The 16,017-nt window shown below is 43.3% G+C and overlaps 1 protein-coding gene and 2 pseudogenes across 1 annotated transcript; 1 reads left to right on the top strand and 2 right to left on the bottom strand.

Annotated features, from left to right (window-relative positions):
- Positions 1 to 1,829: 1,829 nt before the first annotated feature.
- znf653 (zinc finger protein 653) lies at positions 1,830 to 6,763 on the bottom strand. The gene is made up of 10 exons (XM_024373180.2): positions 6,468 to 6,763; positions 6,204 to 6,241; positions 5,796 to 6,095; positions 5,117 to 5,652; positions 4,806 to 4,980; positions 4,553 to 4,643; positions 4,300 to 4,411; positions 4,016 to 4,130; positions 3,179 to 3,278; positions 1,830 to 2,957 (listed from the first exon to the last, which is right to left on the bottom strand). Exons 1-10 carry the CDS (start codon positions 6,761 to 6,763, stop codon positions 2,780 to 2,782), a joined length of 1,941 nt encoding a protein of 646 aa, XP_024228948.1. The 3' UTR covers positions 1,830 to 2,779.
- A 45-nt stretch (positions 6,764 to 6,808) lies between these two features.
- On the top strand, positions 6,809 to 9,891 carry LOC121845194 (annotated as a pseudogene).
- Positions 9,892 to 12,693: 2,802 nt separating this feature from the next.
- On the bottom strand, positions 12,694 to 15,539 carry LOC121845197 (annotated as a pseudogene).
- Between the last annotated feature and the right edge of the window lie 478 nt (positions 15,540 to 16,017).

Here is a 16,017-nt window from a genome sequence, read left to right as displayed (position 1 = left end):
CAAGATGGCCACCATTGTTCCTGTTCCCAAGAAAGCTAAGGTAACTGAGCTAAATGACTACCGCCCCGTATAGCACTCACTTCCGTCATCATGAAGTGCTCTGAGAGACTAGTCAAGGACCATATCACCTCCATCCTACCTGACACCCTAGAACCACTCCAATTTGCTTACCGCCCCAATAGGTCCACAGACGACGCAATCGCAACCACACTGCACACTGCCCTAACCCATCTGGAAAAGTGGAATACCTATGTGAGAATGCTGTTCATCGACTACAGCTCAGCATTTAACACCATAGTACCCTCCAAACTCGTCATCAAGCTCGAGACCCTGGGTCTCGACCCCGCCCTGTGCAACTGGGTACTGGACTTCCTGATGGGCCGCCCCAGGTGGTGAGGGTAGGTAACAACATCTCCACCCCGCTGATACTCAACACTGGGGCCCCACAAGGGTGCATTCTGAGCCCTCTCCTGTACTCCCTGTTCACCCATGACTGCGTGGCCATGCACGCCTCCAACTGAATCATCAAGTTTGCAGACGAACTACAGTGGTAGGCTTGATTACCAACAACGACGAGACAGCCTACAGGGGGTAGGTGAGGGCCCTCAGAGTGTGGTGTCAGGAAAATAACCTCACACTTCAACAAAACAAAGGAGATGATCGTGGACTTCAGGAAACAGTGGAGGGAGCACCCCCCCCTATCCACATCAATGGGACAGTAGTGGAGAGGGTAGTAAGTTTTCAGTTCCTCGGCGTACACATCACGGACAAACTGAATTGGTCCACCCACACAGACAGCGTGGTGAAGAAGGCGCAGCAGCACTACATTACCCATCTCGTATATATATATATATACTGTACTCTATACCATCTACTGCATCTTGCCATCTTGATGTAATACATGTATCACTAGCCACTTTAAACTATGCCACTTTTATGTTTACATACCCTACATTACTCATCTCATATGTATATACTGTACTCGATACCATTCTACTGCATCTTGCCTATGCCGTTCCGTACCAACACTCATTCATATATTTTTATGTACATATTCTTCATTCCTTTACACTTGTGTGTTTAAGGTAGTTATGAAATTGTTAGGTTACTCGTTGGTTATTACTGCATTGTCGGAACTAGAAGCACAAGCATTTCGCTACACTCGCATTAACATCTGCTAACCATGTGTATGTGAGAAATAAAATTTGATTTGATCTAAGGATCCCTCCCTCTTGAAACAGAACCTTACGGAGTCGCAAGCTTCTGTGAATTGACCATTTCACGGCCTATCTACTTTTCAACATTAACCTTAAGTAACTGTCCATTGAAAATCTAACTTTTAGAAGTTAATATTCTGTTAACTCATACCCAAATAACATTGACTCATCCTATACTTAAATAAAACCTACCTCAAACGTTTAAAAAATGCTTGTATTTCCTCAGAGGATGATGTCATTCCAACACAGAAAAGCTGCTTTTGAAAATACTTAAAAGAAATTGGAAGTAAAACTATTTCACTTATATTGTAATTAATTACCCTATAGGACATATTTAATAGAAATATGGAAACACTGGACAGTTACTTTAATACAGTATTGTGGTGAGTATATGATTTTAGCTCAAGTCTAATGATCAGGTTAGAGCATTAGCATTCAAGTACCTTGACTTACTCAATGAAATGATTTAGAACATTTGTCATGCCAGCCATTGGTGACATACCTAATGTGTCTTATATTCATCCCACCATCCACTGAAAATATGTTTGCCAGTTTGTGTCAGTGACAACACTCACATTATGCCTTTCCTTGCCACATCAGACAATCCCAAACTCCAACACAATACTCATTTTTTTATTTTACATTTGTCTCAAACAAATGTCTCTTCCATAAATATGTAGTCTATTTGGGTCATATTCACATATTTTACATTGATCATTTCAGTAATACAGAAAACAGGAAAATAACTATAAATTAGCGATTCTGCTTTGGATCTTTAGAAAAAAAGGTTTTCAAAAACTACATTTGCCATTTTAGAACCACAATACAACACCACTCTGTTCATAGACACACAGTTCAACAGACAGACCTGACAGATGATGCAAGACTTTCACACAAAAAGACTACTCCTTGGTCAGGTCAATGACAAAAATGACCAATTCTCTATTTCAATGTAGGCAACCCACTTGTGTGACAACACAACTCTTCTTTCTGAACCCATTGACATGTCCTTTACATCCATATGCACATTGTTACAATTACTACTCAAGATGTAATTATAATTTCGCCATGAATATGTAAGTTATGTTAGTTTTGGCATTTTACCAGCAGGCATCAGTTCATGTACTGACGTGAGAACACAAGAATTAACAAAAAAAAACATTTTTTTCCCCAACAAGTACATTACAACTGTGGACGACAAGTGTATAAAAATGAATAAAAAAGAGAGAATCTATGGATATGTTAATAATATGGCATAGAGACAGTATGGTTTAGAGGCGTACAGCACATTATGTAAACAACTGTGCTGAAATGTACAATATCAACAGCTAGGCTGTCTCTGTGAGCTCTAAAAAGGCTGTGTCCAGCACAGCTTTGAGAGCAGGGTCTAAAGTCCATTATAGTGAGCGAGTCTAAGCAATGTTCATTCAAAAGAGCTGCTCTTTCCCCAAAAGGGCATACCCGTCTCTACGGGCACTCTTCTCTGTGTCGACAGATTCAGTCCCTTTCTGGTCTGACCCTGACCAGTTGATATTTAGTGCACATTCCTGCAGCACTGCACCTTATGTTGCCTGTTTGTCTGGGTGGCTCTTTAACTTGTGGAACTTAACACTGTCAAGCTTTTCAAACCTCTTGCCACAGTGTTCGCAGGTGAAGTTGTAGTGGGCCTCGGGGGTGTGTTTCTTCATGTGCCAGTTGAGAGATGCTCGCTGGCGACACTGGTACCCACAGATCTCACACCTGCAGAAGAGGTAGAGGGGTGGAGGAGGGAGATGAGATAAAGGGGGAAAATGTAAGATGATTCTAATCTGCAGAAAGTGTTTTTAGGAGTGCAATGTAGTCATTTGTGTTTGTGAGACAAAATTGCATATATTGTACAAAACCAAAATATAAAATGTGTAGAGAAAATGAAATAAACCGTCTGGGAGTAAAAACTTGAGTGAACAAAGTGTTTCACTCACTGAAGGGGCGTCTCTCCTGTGTGCGTGCGCCGGTGAACCTCCAAGTGATTCTTCCTTTTGAACGATTTCCCACATGTTTCACAGATGAAGTCTCGGACTCCTACACAAAGTTTGACGAAAAATTCGAATCAAATCAAATTTTATTTGTCACATGCGCCGAATACAACAGGTGTAGTAGACCTTACCGTGAAATACTTACTTACAGGCCCTTAACCAACTATGCAGTTCAAGAAATTGAGTTAAGAAAATATTGACTAAATAAACAATAACGAGGCTATATAAAGGGGGTACCAGTACCGAGTCAATGTGTGGGGGTACGGCATCTGCGACAAACTTAGTTTAAAAAATGAAGGGACAAGCCCAAGTTAGTTGGGCTTGGGCACGGCCTGGAGGTGCAGAATTCAGATACTTGTAATATTGAGTCCCCAGGACAGCTCACAACTCATATAGCCTCTCTGCTGATTGGGGCTCTCATCAATTAGATTTTATTTGGAAGTGGTTCAGAATCCCCATTAGACATTATTGCTTAAATCAGTCAGTGTATTTAACAGCCATTGTATTTGGTAATTCTAAATGGCCATTCTACAGACCAGTGTAAAGTTGGGTGATTTTACTACCAGGTCAGCAATCATTTCACGGGCAGCACGGTTAGATAAGAAGCATTACCCAGTAAAGTTCCATATGGTCAAAACCATTAGCTTTAGAGATGGGTTGACATTCAAAGTTGCATTATATAGTACATATCGTAGCAGGATAAATATGAATACATTATTACTAGCTCATGCACCACTGTACAGTATATCAGTATAGCCCAGATTTAGAGTTGTTTGTGCCCACCTGAGTGGATGATCATGTGGCGATGCAGGTGGTTGGACAGATAGAACTTCTTGCCACAGCCGGGGTGGGGGCACACCTTGGTCCTCCCCTTCCTGTGAACCAGATTCACATGGTTCTGCAGGGAACATAAAAAACATATTATGAATCACAGCATGAAATGGTAGTTACAGCAACATGTGTGCATTTTTATTATCTTTATTCGTAACTTAATGGCACGACAAGGTCAAGGTGTTCCAACTCAAGGCTAAAGCTGAAGTGTAGAGTGCCTAAAAGGGCCTATTTACCTGAAAGCTGCTGATGGCTACATAGACTTGACTACAGCCTTCATACGGACAGTGGAACATCTTGAGCATTCCATCTGCCTCGATGACAGGACCTCGTCTGCTCCTTCTACATCTGAAATAGAAAAGGGAGTGATGCCCGTGGTTCGTCTACAGAAGTGCTCTGAGGAAGTCAAGATGGGAATGAAAATGGCATGTCCATCTAAGTTTGTCTCTACAGATATGATCCCCATAATTCTCCATGCTGGCCACTCACCTGCTTAGGCCCCTCTGTAGCTCCCTTTCACAGTTGGGCTCCAAGCCATGAGACTCAACACTGGGCTGGAGCAGCTCCTTGTCACTCAGGCCTGAGAGAAAAATATCTCAGACCATTGGAATAGCAAGCTATTCATCATTGATTTTTGTCAATGTCAGTATCCATTAAATCAGCATATACAACAATTACAGCATATTCTAATGCATTGTCTGTTGGTGTAAGCAAAGGCTAAAATACTCTGTGCCAGCAGTACCTGTGATGGATTCTTCCTCTGTTGTCCTAAAGTCTGCCACTGACTGGCACATTTGGTTGTAAGCCACGCCCTCTATGACAGTGCAGGTGACCTCCTCCACGTCTCCACCCCCCATGTTGAGCTGGATGCCCTCGGATGCCAAAGCCTCGTAGCTGGGGCCAGTGATGATGATCAGCTACAAACGATAGGGAGAGGGACATAGGATAGGCTACATGTTAATATTACTATATAAAGGCAGTGCTTTCAGGGACGACAACTACTTGATTGTGATAAAATTCCAAGACAAATGACTAATGAGTATTTTTCTTAACCTGAGAACCATCCAGAGTTCCTCGCTGGTTTGGTATCTCACAGGTGGTCCCCACAGTCTGTAGTGTCTGAGAATCAAATAGCTCCCCTTGCCCAGGCACCTGCATAGAGGCTGGGACTGGATGGAGGATGGTCTGAGTGTCTACACCAACTGTGTTACCCATTGTCTGTGTGGTGTCCTGCTCATTGGCTTTGTCCAGTCTGTCAGTTAAGGATGCGGTCACTACAACACACTCATAGCCATCTTGTGATGTACCCACTCCATCTCTTCTCAGGTCCTCCGCCTCCTCCTCTGGGTTGATGTCCTCCCCTACAGCATTGTAACCGGTCTCCTCCTCGTCAGACTCCTGGGCTTGCTGTCTGCCTGCCTCCATCACCACCTCCATCTCCCAGACAGACTGATTCTCAGAGAGATGCTCCATTAGTGGAGTGTCTTTGGATGGGGCCTCCGTCCCTGGGAGCTGGCTGAGAGCTGTGGCCTGCTCCACCTGATCCATATTCACCGGGGCTCCGGCCACTTCCAAATCCCCTCTTGCATCTAGGAAAGAGAAGGTTACAGAATACGGATGCATTTAAATACAGGTTACCCTGTTTATGTCAAATCAGTGGTTCCCATACAATTACATGTGACCCAGAGCAATTAAAAGCCAAATTAGTATCTGAATGTACTGTATCTCTTACCAGTGAGCTGTCTGTGGGCATCTGTCTCTCTCCTCCTCCTCCTGGTCATGATTCCTCTGGTATCCTCTGTCCTTGTGTCACTATCAACTTCCTCCTCCGTCTCAGGCTCACTGGCCCCTCTAGGTGGCGAGGAGAGGTGCTGCACAAATGAATGATCAGCATCACACTGCCAGATAGCAGAGGTGGAGAATCCAGGTTGGGGTTCCAGAGCTCTAAGCTGCGGTTCATGTGGGCAGGTCTGGGAGTGATCCTGGTACCAGGTCACCATGCTACAAAGGCTAGACACGCTCTCATTTTTCCCTGTAAGAAAATAAGTATCAACAGTGACATAAATGTAATCAATCAATCCCTCATATAGGGATACTTTTCTTCATGGTTAAGTGGATACAATGCGTTGTTCTTTCTTACCTCTTTTCAGTTTTGTACATACTTCTGGGGCTGTCTTCCTAGTGGCCAGGAATATAAATATGACGTTATTGCATGAGGATACTGCGTTAACGTTAAGCACTATTGAGTTGATAGTCCGAGCTAGCTAACCCAATTGATTGAAGGAGGTGGCCTGGGGAAGGGACTCACATTTAACAGAGGACGAGAGAGGGGATAAGCTAGCTAAACAATATTAGTTACTATCTAGTTTGCTCTTCTGATTTTATGTATTATTAGTAAATATACCCTCCGTATTTTTGCTGGTATCTCTCCCCGTACGTGGAGTTGAGCAGGATTAGGTACTCGGCAAGTCCAGCGTCACTCAAACTCGTTCGCCGGCGAAGCTCACTCCAAACCTTGTGAGATTCTCCAAGATAAACTCGCCTAACATCATACTTCTTGCGGGACTCGAGGCGTCTTTGTGCTCGGTCAGAATCCGTGAGCCTGGGACGGCCTCTACAACGCCTCAAAATTGATTTTATTTGATCCCCAGCTTCTTCAGCGTCCAGGGGACCCTCTTCTCCTCCATAGCCATCCGCCATCTTGACAACAGCTGTCTGTTGTTGTCATTCCTAGCGGAAGTTGTCTTACAGGAAGTGACACCACTTGGCGGGAAACGAAAATGTTCTTTGCAAATCACGCATTGAGTAGAACGTTTTATCAACGATAAACCAAGTTCATACATGTAGATAGATAGCCATAGAAAGATATGGCCGATATTTTGACGCATGTCTTTAGGACATTTATCCAACACAATGGAAAAACGAAGGATTTCAAAATCATCGCACCATCAAAATGCAGTACCTTGGTGGTCGGAGACTGTAGCGTCAACCGTTCGTTGCTGCTACTTGCGGCGGTGACGGCTGCCTCTGAATTGGGGCTCAAAGTCTCATTTTTCACTCAGGTTCAAATTCAGAGCCTTCCAGGATCATTGCACGAATCCATGTCCAACCTGAGCCCCGACAATTTGAAGGTAATTAGCTATTTACATACTACTAGGCCGACCATTTCAAATCTCACCATACCCTCTCTGCTATGCAATCTGGTTTCAGAGCTGGTCACCTCAGCCACGCTCAAGGTCCTAAACGATATCTTAACCGCCATCGATAGGAAACATTACTGTGCAGCCGTATTCATTGATCTGGCCAAGGCTTTCGACTCTGTCAATCACCACATCCTCATCGGCAGACTCGACAGCCTTGGTTTCTCAAATGATTGCCTCGCCTGGTTCACCAACTACTTCTCTGATAGAGTTCATTGTGTCAAATTGGAGGGTCTGTTGTCCGGACCTCTGGCAGTCTCTATGGGGGTTCCACAGGGTTCAATTCTTGGACCGACTCTCTTCTCTGTATACATCAATGATGTCGCTCTTGCTGCTGGTGATTCTCTGATCCACCTCTGCGCAGACGACACCATTCGGTATACTTCTGGCCCTTCTTTGGACACGGTGTTAACAAACCTCCAGGCAAGCTTCAATGCCATACAACTCTCCTTCTGTGGCCTCCAATGGCTCTTAAATACAAGTAAAACTAAATGCATGCTCTTCAACCGATCGCTGCCTGCACCTGCCCGCCTGTCCAACATCACTACTCTGGACGGCTCTGACTTAGAATACGTGGACAACTACAAATACCTAGGTGTCTGGTTAGACTGTAAACTCTCCTTCCAGACCCACATCAAACATCTCCAATCCAAAGTTAAATCTAGAATTGGCTTCCTATTTCGCAACAGAGCATCCTTCACTCATGCTACCAAACATACCCTTGTAAAACTGACCATCCTACCAATCCTCGACTTCGGCGATGTCATTTACAAAATAGCCTCCAACACCCTACTCATCAAATTGGATGCAGTCTATCACAGTGCCATCCGTTTTGTCACCAAAGCCCCATATACTACCCACCATTGCGACCTGTACGCTCTTTGGCTGGCCCTCGCTTCATACTCGTCACCAAACCCACTGGCTCCATGTCATCTACAAGACCCTGCTAGGTAAAGTCCCCCTTATCTCAGCTCGCTGGTCACCATAGCATCACCCACCTGTAGCACACGCTCCAGCAGGTATATCTCTGGTCACCCCGAAAACCAATTCTTTCTTTGGCCGCCTGTCCTTCCAGTTCTCTGCTGCCAATAACTGGAACGAACTTCTCTGAAACTGGAAACACTTATCTCCTCACTAGCTTTAAGCACCAGCTGTCAGAGCAGCTCACAGATTACTGCACCTGTACATAGCCCACCTATAATTTAGCCCAAACAACTACCTCTTTCCCTACTGTATTTATTTTATTTATTTATTTTGCTCCTTTGCACCCCATTATTTTTATTTCTACTTTGCACATTCTTCCACTGCAAATCTACCATTCCAGTGTTTTACTTGCTATATTGTATTTACTTTGCCACCATGGCCTTTTTTATGCCTTTACCTCCTTATCTCACCTCATTTGCTCACATCGTATATAGACTTGTTTCTACTGTATTAACTCTGTGTCGTTGTATGTGTCGAACTGCTTTGCTTTATCTTGGCCAGGTCGCAATTGTAAATGAGAACTTGTTCTCAACTTGCCTACCTGGTTAAATAAAGGTGAAATAAATAAATAAAAACTACCTATCTAGTAAACTACCTGGTCCAGCAGCTGTGTTTTTTTAGCACTACCTTGATAAACATGACATAACATAACACACAGCACCACACTCCCTATTGAAATCATTGGTCAGCCCACTGACCTAACAATGTCTTATGACATCAAACACTTTTATTTTGTGTCATGTTCAATTGGAATATGCAGCAAGTCAATTATACATTTGTATGTACTTTGTTTGTGAGGTAGGCCTAATGATGGATGCTTATCTCTTCTCACTGTCCTGCCTCCTAAGCAGATAAGAGAGCCCACTCTAAGTACCCCTAATCAGTCACAGAGATGTGCATCACTTATCAGCACAAAACATGCCTGATGGGCCCACTGCCAAGTTCTCCCTAAAAATCAGAGGGAGAAAATGTTTTCCTGAAAATTCCTAAGCAAACAGTTCTGATTATTGGCATGACTTTATTGCAGAAAATCAAGTTAGCTTCAGGACGTTGCCTCTTTACATGAATCAGCCTCTGGATCTGCTGCCCCTCTGTCGCTGATCATCGTGGGCGGACTGGAGGGCTACCTGCGCAGGCCTGGGGTGAGTGGTGGCCTTCAGCAGGCGGAAAAGTCCGCTGCTGCCCCTCCGTCGCTGATCATCGTGGACGGACTGGAGGGCTACTTGCGCGGGCCTGGGGTGAGTGGTGGCCTTCAGCTGGCGGAACAGTCCTCTGCTGCACACATCTCTGCTCTGCTGTATGACACGGCTGCATTTCTCTCACAGGCCTTGGAAGAGAGAGCCGCTAGTCTGGCCCCCTGTCGGGTCATAGCCTCGTTCCAGTCCGAGTGGGAAGGGCATGCTGGTGGGGACTCCTCAGACCCTGTCCTCTCAGTGTTAGACTTTTCAGGTTAGATGTAGCTTGGACCAGGACTGGAACTCTGCCCTTGCTGTAGCAGGACCACAGGACACGTGGCATGTTTACCTCTCTGGTGCTGGGATCACAGAAGCCCCTATTGCTGAGGATGAGGAGGACTCAAGTCTGGCTCGAGAATGGCGACTGGTCATTTGCCCCAATCGCTCAATGGAGTTTACAATGGTTTGAAATCTATTAAATGACTTACTATTTAAAAGACATGCAAAAAAAGTATATACTTTTCAAACAATTGCATTCTAACTGTTTTTTTTCAATGCACAAAATGGTTTTCACTAGTGTTTACAAAAAGTTTTCAGCTTTTTAAAATCATTTGAATAGACTGCTTTGGCAAATATATTTTTAGTCTGTTCTCCTCCCTTGCCCTGTTGTCTTCTCTCCTACACAATGTGACTTCACATTCAAACTCACCTTTACATTACTTTTGTCTAACCATTGTGCCTGTGGCGCTTTTTAAAATCATTTGTAGAGGGAAGATTAGGCTGATGTTATAAACGGGACAGCAGAGAACATCACGAAAACGATGTGCACTCTTCAATGGGGCAGAAGGCTGTGTGTTGTCATTCTGGATGGCCAGATAGTTAACAACAATGACAAACTGCCAAGTGTCTCGTTTCAGCTAATTTTATCTTGTTCTTGATACCATGTCTTGTTTTGACTGATGTCACGTCTACGCTAATATGGTAAACATTAGCTAGCTAACCACCAACTGTAACTATGTATTTTAGACAACAAGTGCTCATTGTAAAACCATTATGATTTCAATAAACATTGGAGATGAAATATAGTGTACATGTTGTCAACAATCTAAGCCAACCCCCGTCGATTTTGCCACATAGTTGTGCACCCGTTGGTTTTATTGCTAAACAACCAACCCATATATAGATATTAGCTATCAGGGGCAATTAGAATGTCTCCCCACGTTTTTCTCAACAAACGGACAACAAGAACATCAGTTTACAAGCATTTCGATACACCCGCAATAACATCTGCTAAATATGTGTATGTGACCAATAACATTTGCTTTAATGCCATACATTTTTAAATCATATTAGTACAAAAAAAAAACATTGAAGATATCTAATATGGAAGCGCATCAGAATTGTTTAACATTTGTTATATTTCAGGCATTATAATGACATTTTTGTTGACCATAAAGAGATACTGAGTTACAGAAATGATTGTCAGAAGTTCCGTATAGGTAATCATCACAGTATTATCACATGTCAGGAAACATTCACCAGTTTGTTTAGAAATGAACACTGAAAATAACTGTAAACTAAAGGGTTTAAAGATAGAAAAATGAGGAACTAGTTAATATTCTAAATGTTAGTAAACAAAAAATAAACATGTTTGATTGGATCCTTTTCTAAACAAATGTTCACTTTGGTTGTTTTTAAAAGATATGTTCTATAACTGTGTTCTGTGAGGGGATTGTGCTCCTTATCTTCTCTGGACAGATCAGAACCTCATCTCATTATGCTAAGATCTAGGTCACTCATATAAGGAAATTGTTGTGAACTTCACTTGTTATGTCATCCAATACCCTTTTCCCCAATGCCCAGGCTGCTCAACTACTGTCCACATTCTAAGGAACGGGACGATACCACTATCTGGCAAAGAAACAAACATGAAACAGAGATGTAACTTCTTTAGGAAAACAGCCCTAATGTTGAAAGCAAATAATTTTGCTGTCATCCAGAGTCACATGTATTTATTTTCCAAGCAATTGCGCACAATATTTTACATACAGCAGGTTTTTAAAGGACCGAAGAGTTTCATCTGCTTTGTGTTTCCATTTTGCCATGAAAAAAAAATAGTGCGATACTCTACTACCCTCAATCTCAATTCTGGACCTCAAAGCCAGTTGAACTGCATGTTTTCATTGTTCCCCTCTAGTCAGGGACCGATTTAGACCTGTGACTCCAGGTGTGTGTAATTAATTACCAGGTAGAACAGAAAACCAGCAGGCTCCGGACCTCGTAGGGTCAGAGTTGAGTATGCTTGCCCTACCACATTGAATTGTCATATTCACATGTGTCGATGTAAACAACTCTTTTTCACCAATGGAACAACTTAAAATGTGACAACGTTTTTTGAATCTACTCATACATTTAGCCAAATCACAATTTTTGTTTGTTGGGTAGGAGGAATTACCTACATTTTCAACAAACTGGTGTTTATTTAAACCCCCCCAAAAATTCATTAGAATTATTTACAGTTTCAACAATTATGGCTTCTCAAAATGTATGATAATATGTAAGATTCAATGAGGTGACAATTAGACAGACAAATATACAAACATTCATACACTGGAACCATCATGACTTTTACAACCTTTGTTGATCTATGCATTGCAAGCAAGAGGTGTACAATAGCATCATACTGAAATGTGACATTGCCTAAACACATTCCTGCACATCCTACAGCACCTCTTCATTCTCGCAGGAGCTTCATGTTAAGACCATGGCTACATCTTAGTGATACTCTTGTACAATACACAATAGACAAACACAATATTTACAATGTAAGTGTCAACATTATCTAGTTATTCCAATAAAAATATAGAAAATAACCTTATAAATTGACCTACAAGATCCAAGGATTTTAGAACATACACATTACATGTGTTGTATAATATCAACTTTGGAGTGTTTCAGTTGGTCATGTATTTCTCAAACAGCTGCCTTCCGATTGAAGGGATATTGTGAGAATGAGCTTGTGACATCCAAAGAAGTATGAAATCCTTATCAGGGATACTTTTTGACTTTTCCTCACCAAAGCCTTTGAGCTTAAATGTTGCTTGTCTGTTATCTCATAGTTATGAGAGTAGCCTACACCCTGGCTTTTTACATTCCACTGACAAGAAGATGGAGTCCATGTAGAAGCCTTGGCCAAACATCCCAACTGTTTTTCAGCTTCAATGGACCTTTAAGCCTCAGTTCATAGCCTGTAACATAGCTTAGCCTTAATTCAGAATGCAAAGTGGATGGGCGTACCTATGGGGTCTTCTGTGTGCAGGGATCTCGTTCTTGTACTCATTGGTATAGATAACTCCCTTCCCAATGTCATCGATCTTACTCGAGCTCATCGGACTGTAATCCATGGAGACGCCTGAGTCGGCCACTGCCATGTAGGTGTACCCGGGGCCCTTGGGCGGCCAGGTGTGGTTTGGGTACTCAAACTGGACTGGGACGAGAGGCGGCCCAATCCCTGAGCCTGTTGAAGGAGCCCAAGTCTGATCGAGATTCAGAGGATGTCCTTCCAGAGGCAAAGAGAACCTGCAGGGCAAGGTTTCTTCAATATGTCACAGAGGCTCCTCCCCACTGTGGTTCTGAGCATTGAGGGTGACATAGGGCATCATGGGACTCCAGTAGAGAAGACTGGGTCCAGGGTGCAGGGTGCTGATGAATAGCCGGGCTGGTCCATCGCCGGAGTGCCACCAGGGGGTTTCTCTCCACCCCTCCATCAATGCAGGATCCACCCCTCTTTAACTTCTTGTCTTCATCCTCCTCCTGCCAAGTGCCTCTGAGGCCTTGGGCGGCAAAGCGGAGCTGGGTAAGACGGGACCAAAGGCTAACCTCTGAGAGCACCTCTAGTGGCGCAGGAATTCCTCGGAGTAGAAGTAGGTTGGCCTCAACCATAAGCCTCCAGTGCTGTGGCTAACCACTCCTATTGACAAACCAAATGAGAGAGGTTCAGGAGTTTGCACTAATATTGAGTCAAGATGAACAGACTACGATACACACAAAAGGATATAGATAAACACTGCACAGGGTACTTCATAAGGAAAAAGGATATAGATAAGCACTGCACAGGTACTTCATACCGAGTTTCATATTCCAAGGATACGAGGAATAATACTGGATTTATTTGTCTCACCTGAAAGTCACCGCCATACACCTTAAAGAGGCCTTGGAACTTGCTTTCAGGGGTGGGAATGATTGGCCAGATCTTCTTCAACAGGAACCTGAGGACAATATTGTACAGTCTTATTCCAGAAATACACCACTGAGGATGTCTCTACAAAGGAGATCACTAAAGAGTGTAGTTACAGTGGTAGACTAAAACATTGGAAAGTTGTTGTTTATGGTAACTGACCTGCGATGAGACATGAGCACAAGGAGAGACAGCAGGGTGAGGATGAGAGATGATGAGACTCAGGGACACATGAGAGGGTCCAAGTCTGCAAATAAGATAGCACAGCAACAAGGTTACACCAGGGATGAAATCCAAGGAGGGATCCTCAACAGAACAAAGATGTTGGAGCTCACGAGACAAGGCGCATTATTTTGGTGAATGTGTAAAGAAAGAAGCTTACCACCAGGCATTGTTCCATCAGTACCGGGTCAGTCCAGGTGCTCCAGTGGCCGCTGTAGCTGATGCCGTCCAGTTTGACACGAATGCGCACCTTGTACTTAGTGCCTGACTGCAGACCACGCAAGATGAGCTCAGAGCTGGCTTGCACCTCCTCCACCTGAAGACGAGATGATAATGCATTGTCATTGACACATCTCTGCCGAAGGCCAAGAAAGGAACAGCACCATTATTCACAAGAACCTAAAACTTTTCTCTTGTCTGGTAAAAAACTTCTACCTCTGATATGAGTGTGTGTTGTTCATACCTTTCCAATGTGGCTCCCTGCCATGGTGTAGCTGACCTCGTACATCATACTGTCACCCATGTACTTGAGAGAGGGAGGCAGCCAGCTGGCCTTCAGCTGCCCCTGCATCCCCTGTACTCGTCAATGTCAGATTGGCAGGCGGGTCTAACAGGACTGACACACAGACATGAGAAGAAAATGTCATTCCTAAATCCTGAGAAAAAACTAATGGAATATTTCCCAAAAGTCACCCACAACCAAAACTCTATAACTCACAGACAAGTTTCAATGAAGAGACTGCGGTTGTGGATCAGAAGTCATCCCGAAACACCCGGATGTCAAAGGGCACAAATAATTGAGTCTGGGACAACCTGCAAAAATACAGCCTCTTGCCGCCTGCTGCTGGTAGGGCAGTTATGGAACACTCACTGCTGTTCTCATTCCTGCAGAGGAGAGACATTTGGATTGTTTACACTTTGTATCAAGTTTCTAGGCTAAATGGAAAATTGAGGTGATCATTCTTCAAAACACATCTTCATAGCAGGTAGCAACCTTCTACCAAGACAAGGTGAGAGAATATGGTACACATAGCAGCGATTATTAACGGAGCACTTTGCCTGATCATGACTTACTGGTATGTGTATATGAATGAGTATTGGTCAGTAAAGCCAGCCCTTTCCTCATCCTCCTCCCAGAAGCAGGTGAGGTCAGACATCCCTTCAGCAAAGCACTTTGGATTCTCTGGCTCAGCGTGGAGCAGCAGAGTCACTGTGTGGACAAGGGAGGGAAGTCGTAGTCCACAAGGAAAATGTGTGTTGGGGCATTATTGGTTTTAACAATTTAGTAAACACAGGTGAAGACTTCAAGTCTCTCCAAACAGCTCCAGAGGAATGACTATTGCTGATTAGTGATTATTATAACTATTTTTTAACAGCTATTAAATTCACCAAATTGTGCGAGGAAACCTGTCTCTATCTTAACCCAAATCTAAAACATCAAATATATTTTGTGGAAATACAAAATATAACATGATTAAAAATAAGCGTTGTAATTGTAAACACTTATGTTACAGAAGGTGACGAAAACAAGTAGGCTATTTGGGAAAATGTGTCCTACCTTTAGTTTCCAAAGCTTGTGCACCATGCACGATGGATGTTTTCTGGCGCAAAAATAATACACAAAATACCAACAGCTTATTCAGGTTATCATTTGTCATCTTTTTTGTCTCCTCTGAGAACAAAGCGGCCTACGCGTTCTGTTGTACTGCATAACTGGTAGGCAACCAGCTCCAAACGTCTGTTTTCTCCATCTCGCTTCGTGACAGTCTGTCTCTGAGATACTATGGATAGTGTAACACAGTTGTGCGTGCATCACAGGAGATAAGGTGTGAGCGAGTGACAAGCCAAGCTGTTTACTTTTTTACTCAAACCCAACTGTAGAGGTGGAGCATACAAAAATATTTTCACTCATGTCTGTGGGGGGACTAGAGTAAGGTTACAACATGCTTCCATTGGAACAATATGTCCCCCCAAACCACAAGGACCATCGGAGAAAGCTGAGGGCCACAACACAACTCTAAGTGACAACTGCATTTAGTTGTAGTGGGTATTTTTTTTCGACATGCATAATTGAGGTTCCTTATTGTGAGGAACAAAGGAGGCACGTGGCAGACATACACAGGTAATAGGGTAGCC

Source organism: Oncorhynchus tshawytscha, unplaced genomic scaffold, assembly GCF_018296145.1.
Source record: "Oncorhynchus tshawytscha isolate Ot180627B unplaced genomic scaffold, Otsh_v2.0 Un_contig_2795_pilon_pilon, whole genome shotgun sequence".
Classification (NCBI taxonomy): Eukaryota; Metazoa; Chordata; class Actinopteri; order Salmoniformes; family Salmonidae; genus Oncorhynchus; species Oncorhynchus tshawytscha.
The sequence above is the reverse complement of the archived record's forward strand: the minus strand, read 5'-3'. Positions and strand labels throughout refer to the sequence as shown.

What these genes read in the sequence shown, in the direction of transcription:
- znf653 (XM_024373180.2), bottom strand. Translation starts at nt 6,763, where the DNA reads ATGGCGGATGGCTATGGAGGAGAAGAGGGTCCCCTGGACGCTGAAGAA. An exon ending in TACCAGCAAAAATACGGAGG is followed by an intron (nt 6,242 to 6,467) that starts GTATATTTACTA and finishes CCTGGCCACTAG; the next exon opens with GAAGACAGCCCCAGAAGTAT. An exon ending in CTACAGAGGGGCCTAAGCAG is followed by an intron (nt 4,412 to 4,552) that starts GTGAGTGGCCAG and finishes TTTCTATTTCAG; the next exon opens with ATGTAGAAGGAGCAGACGAG.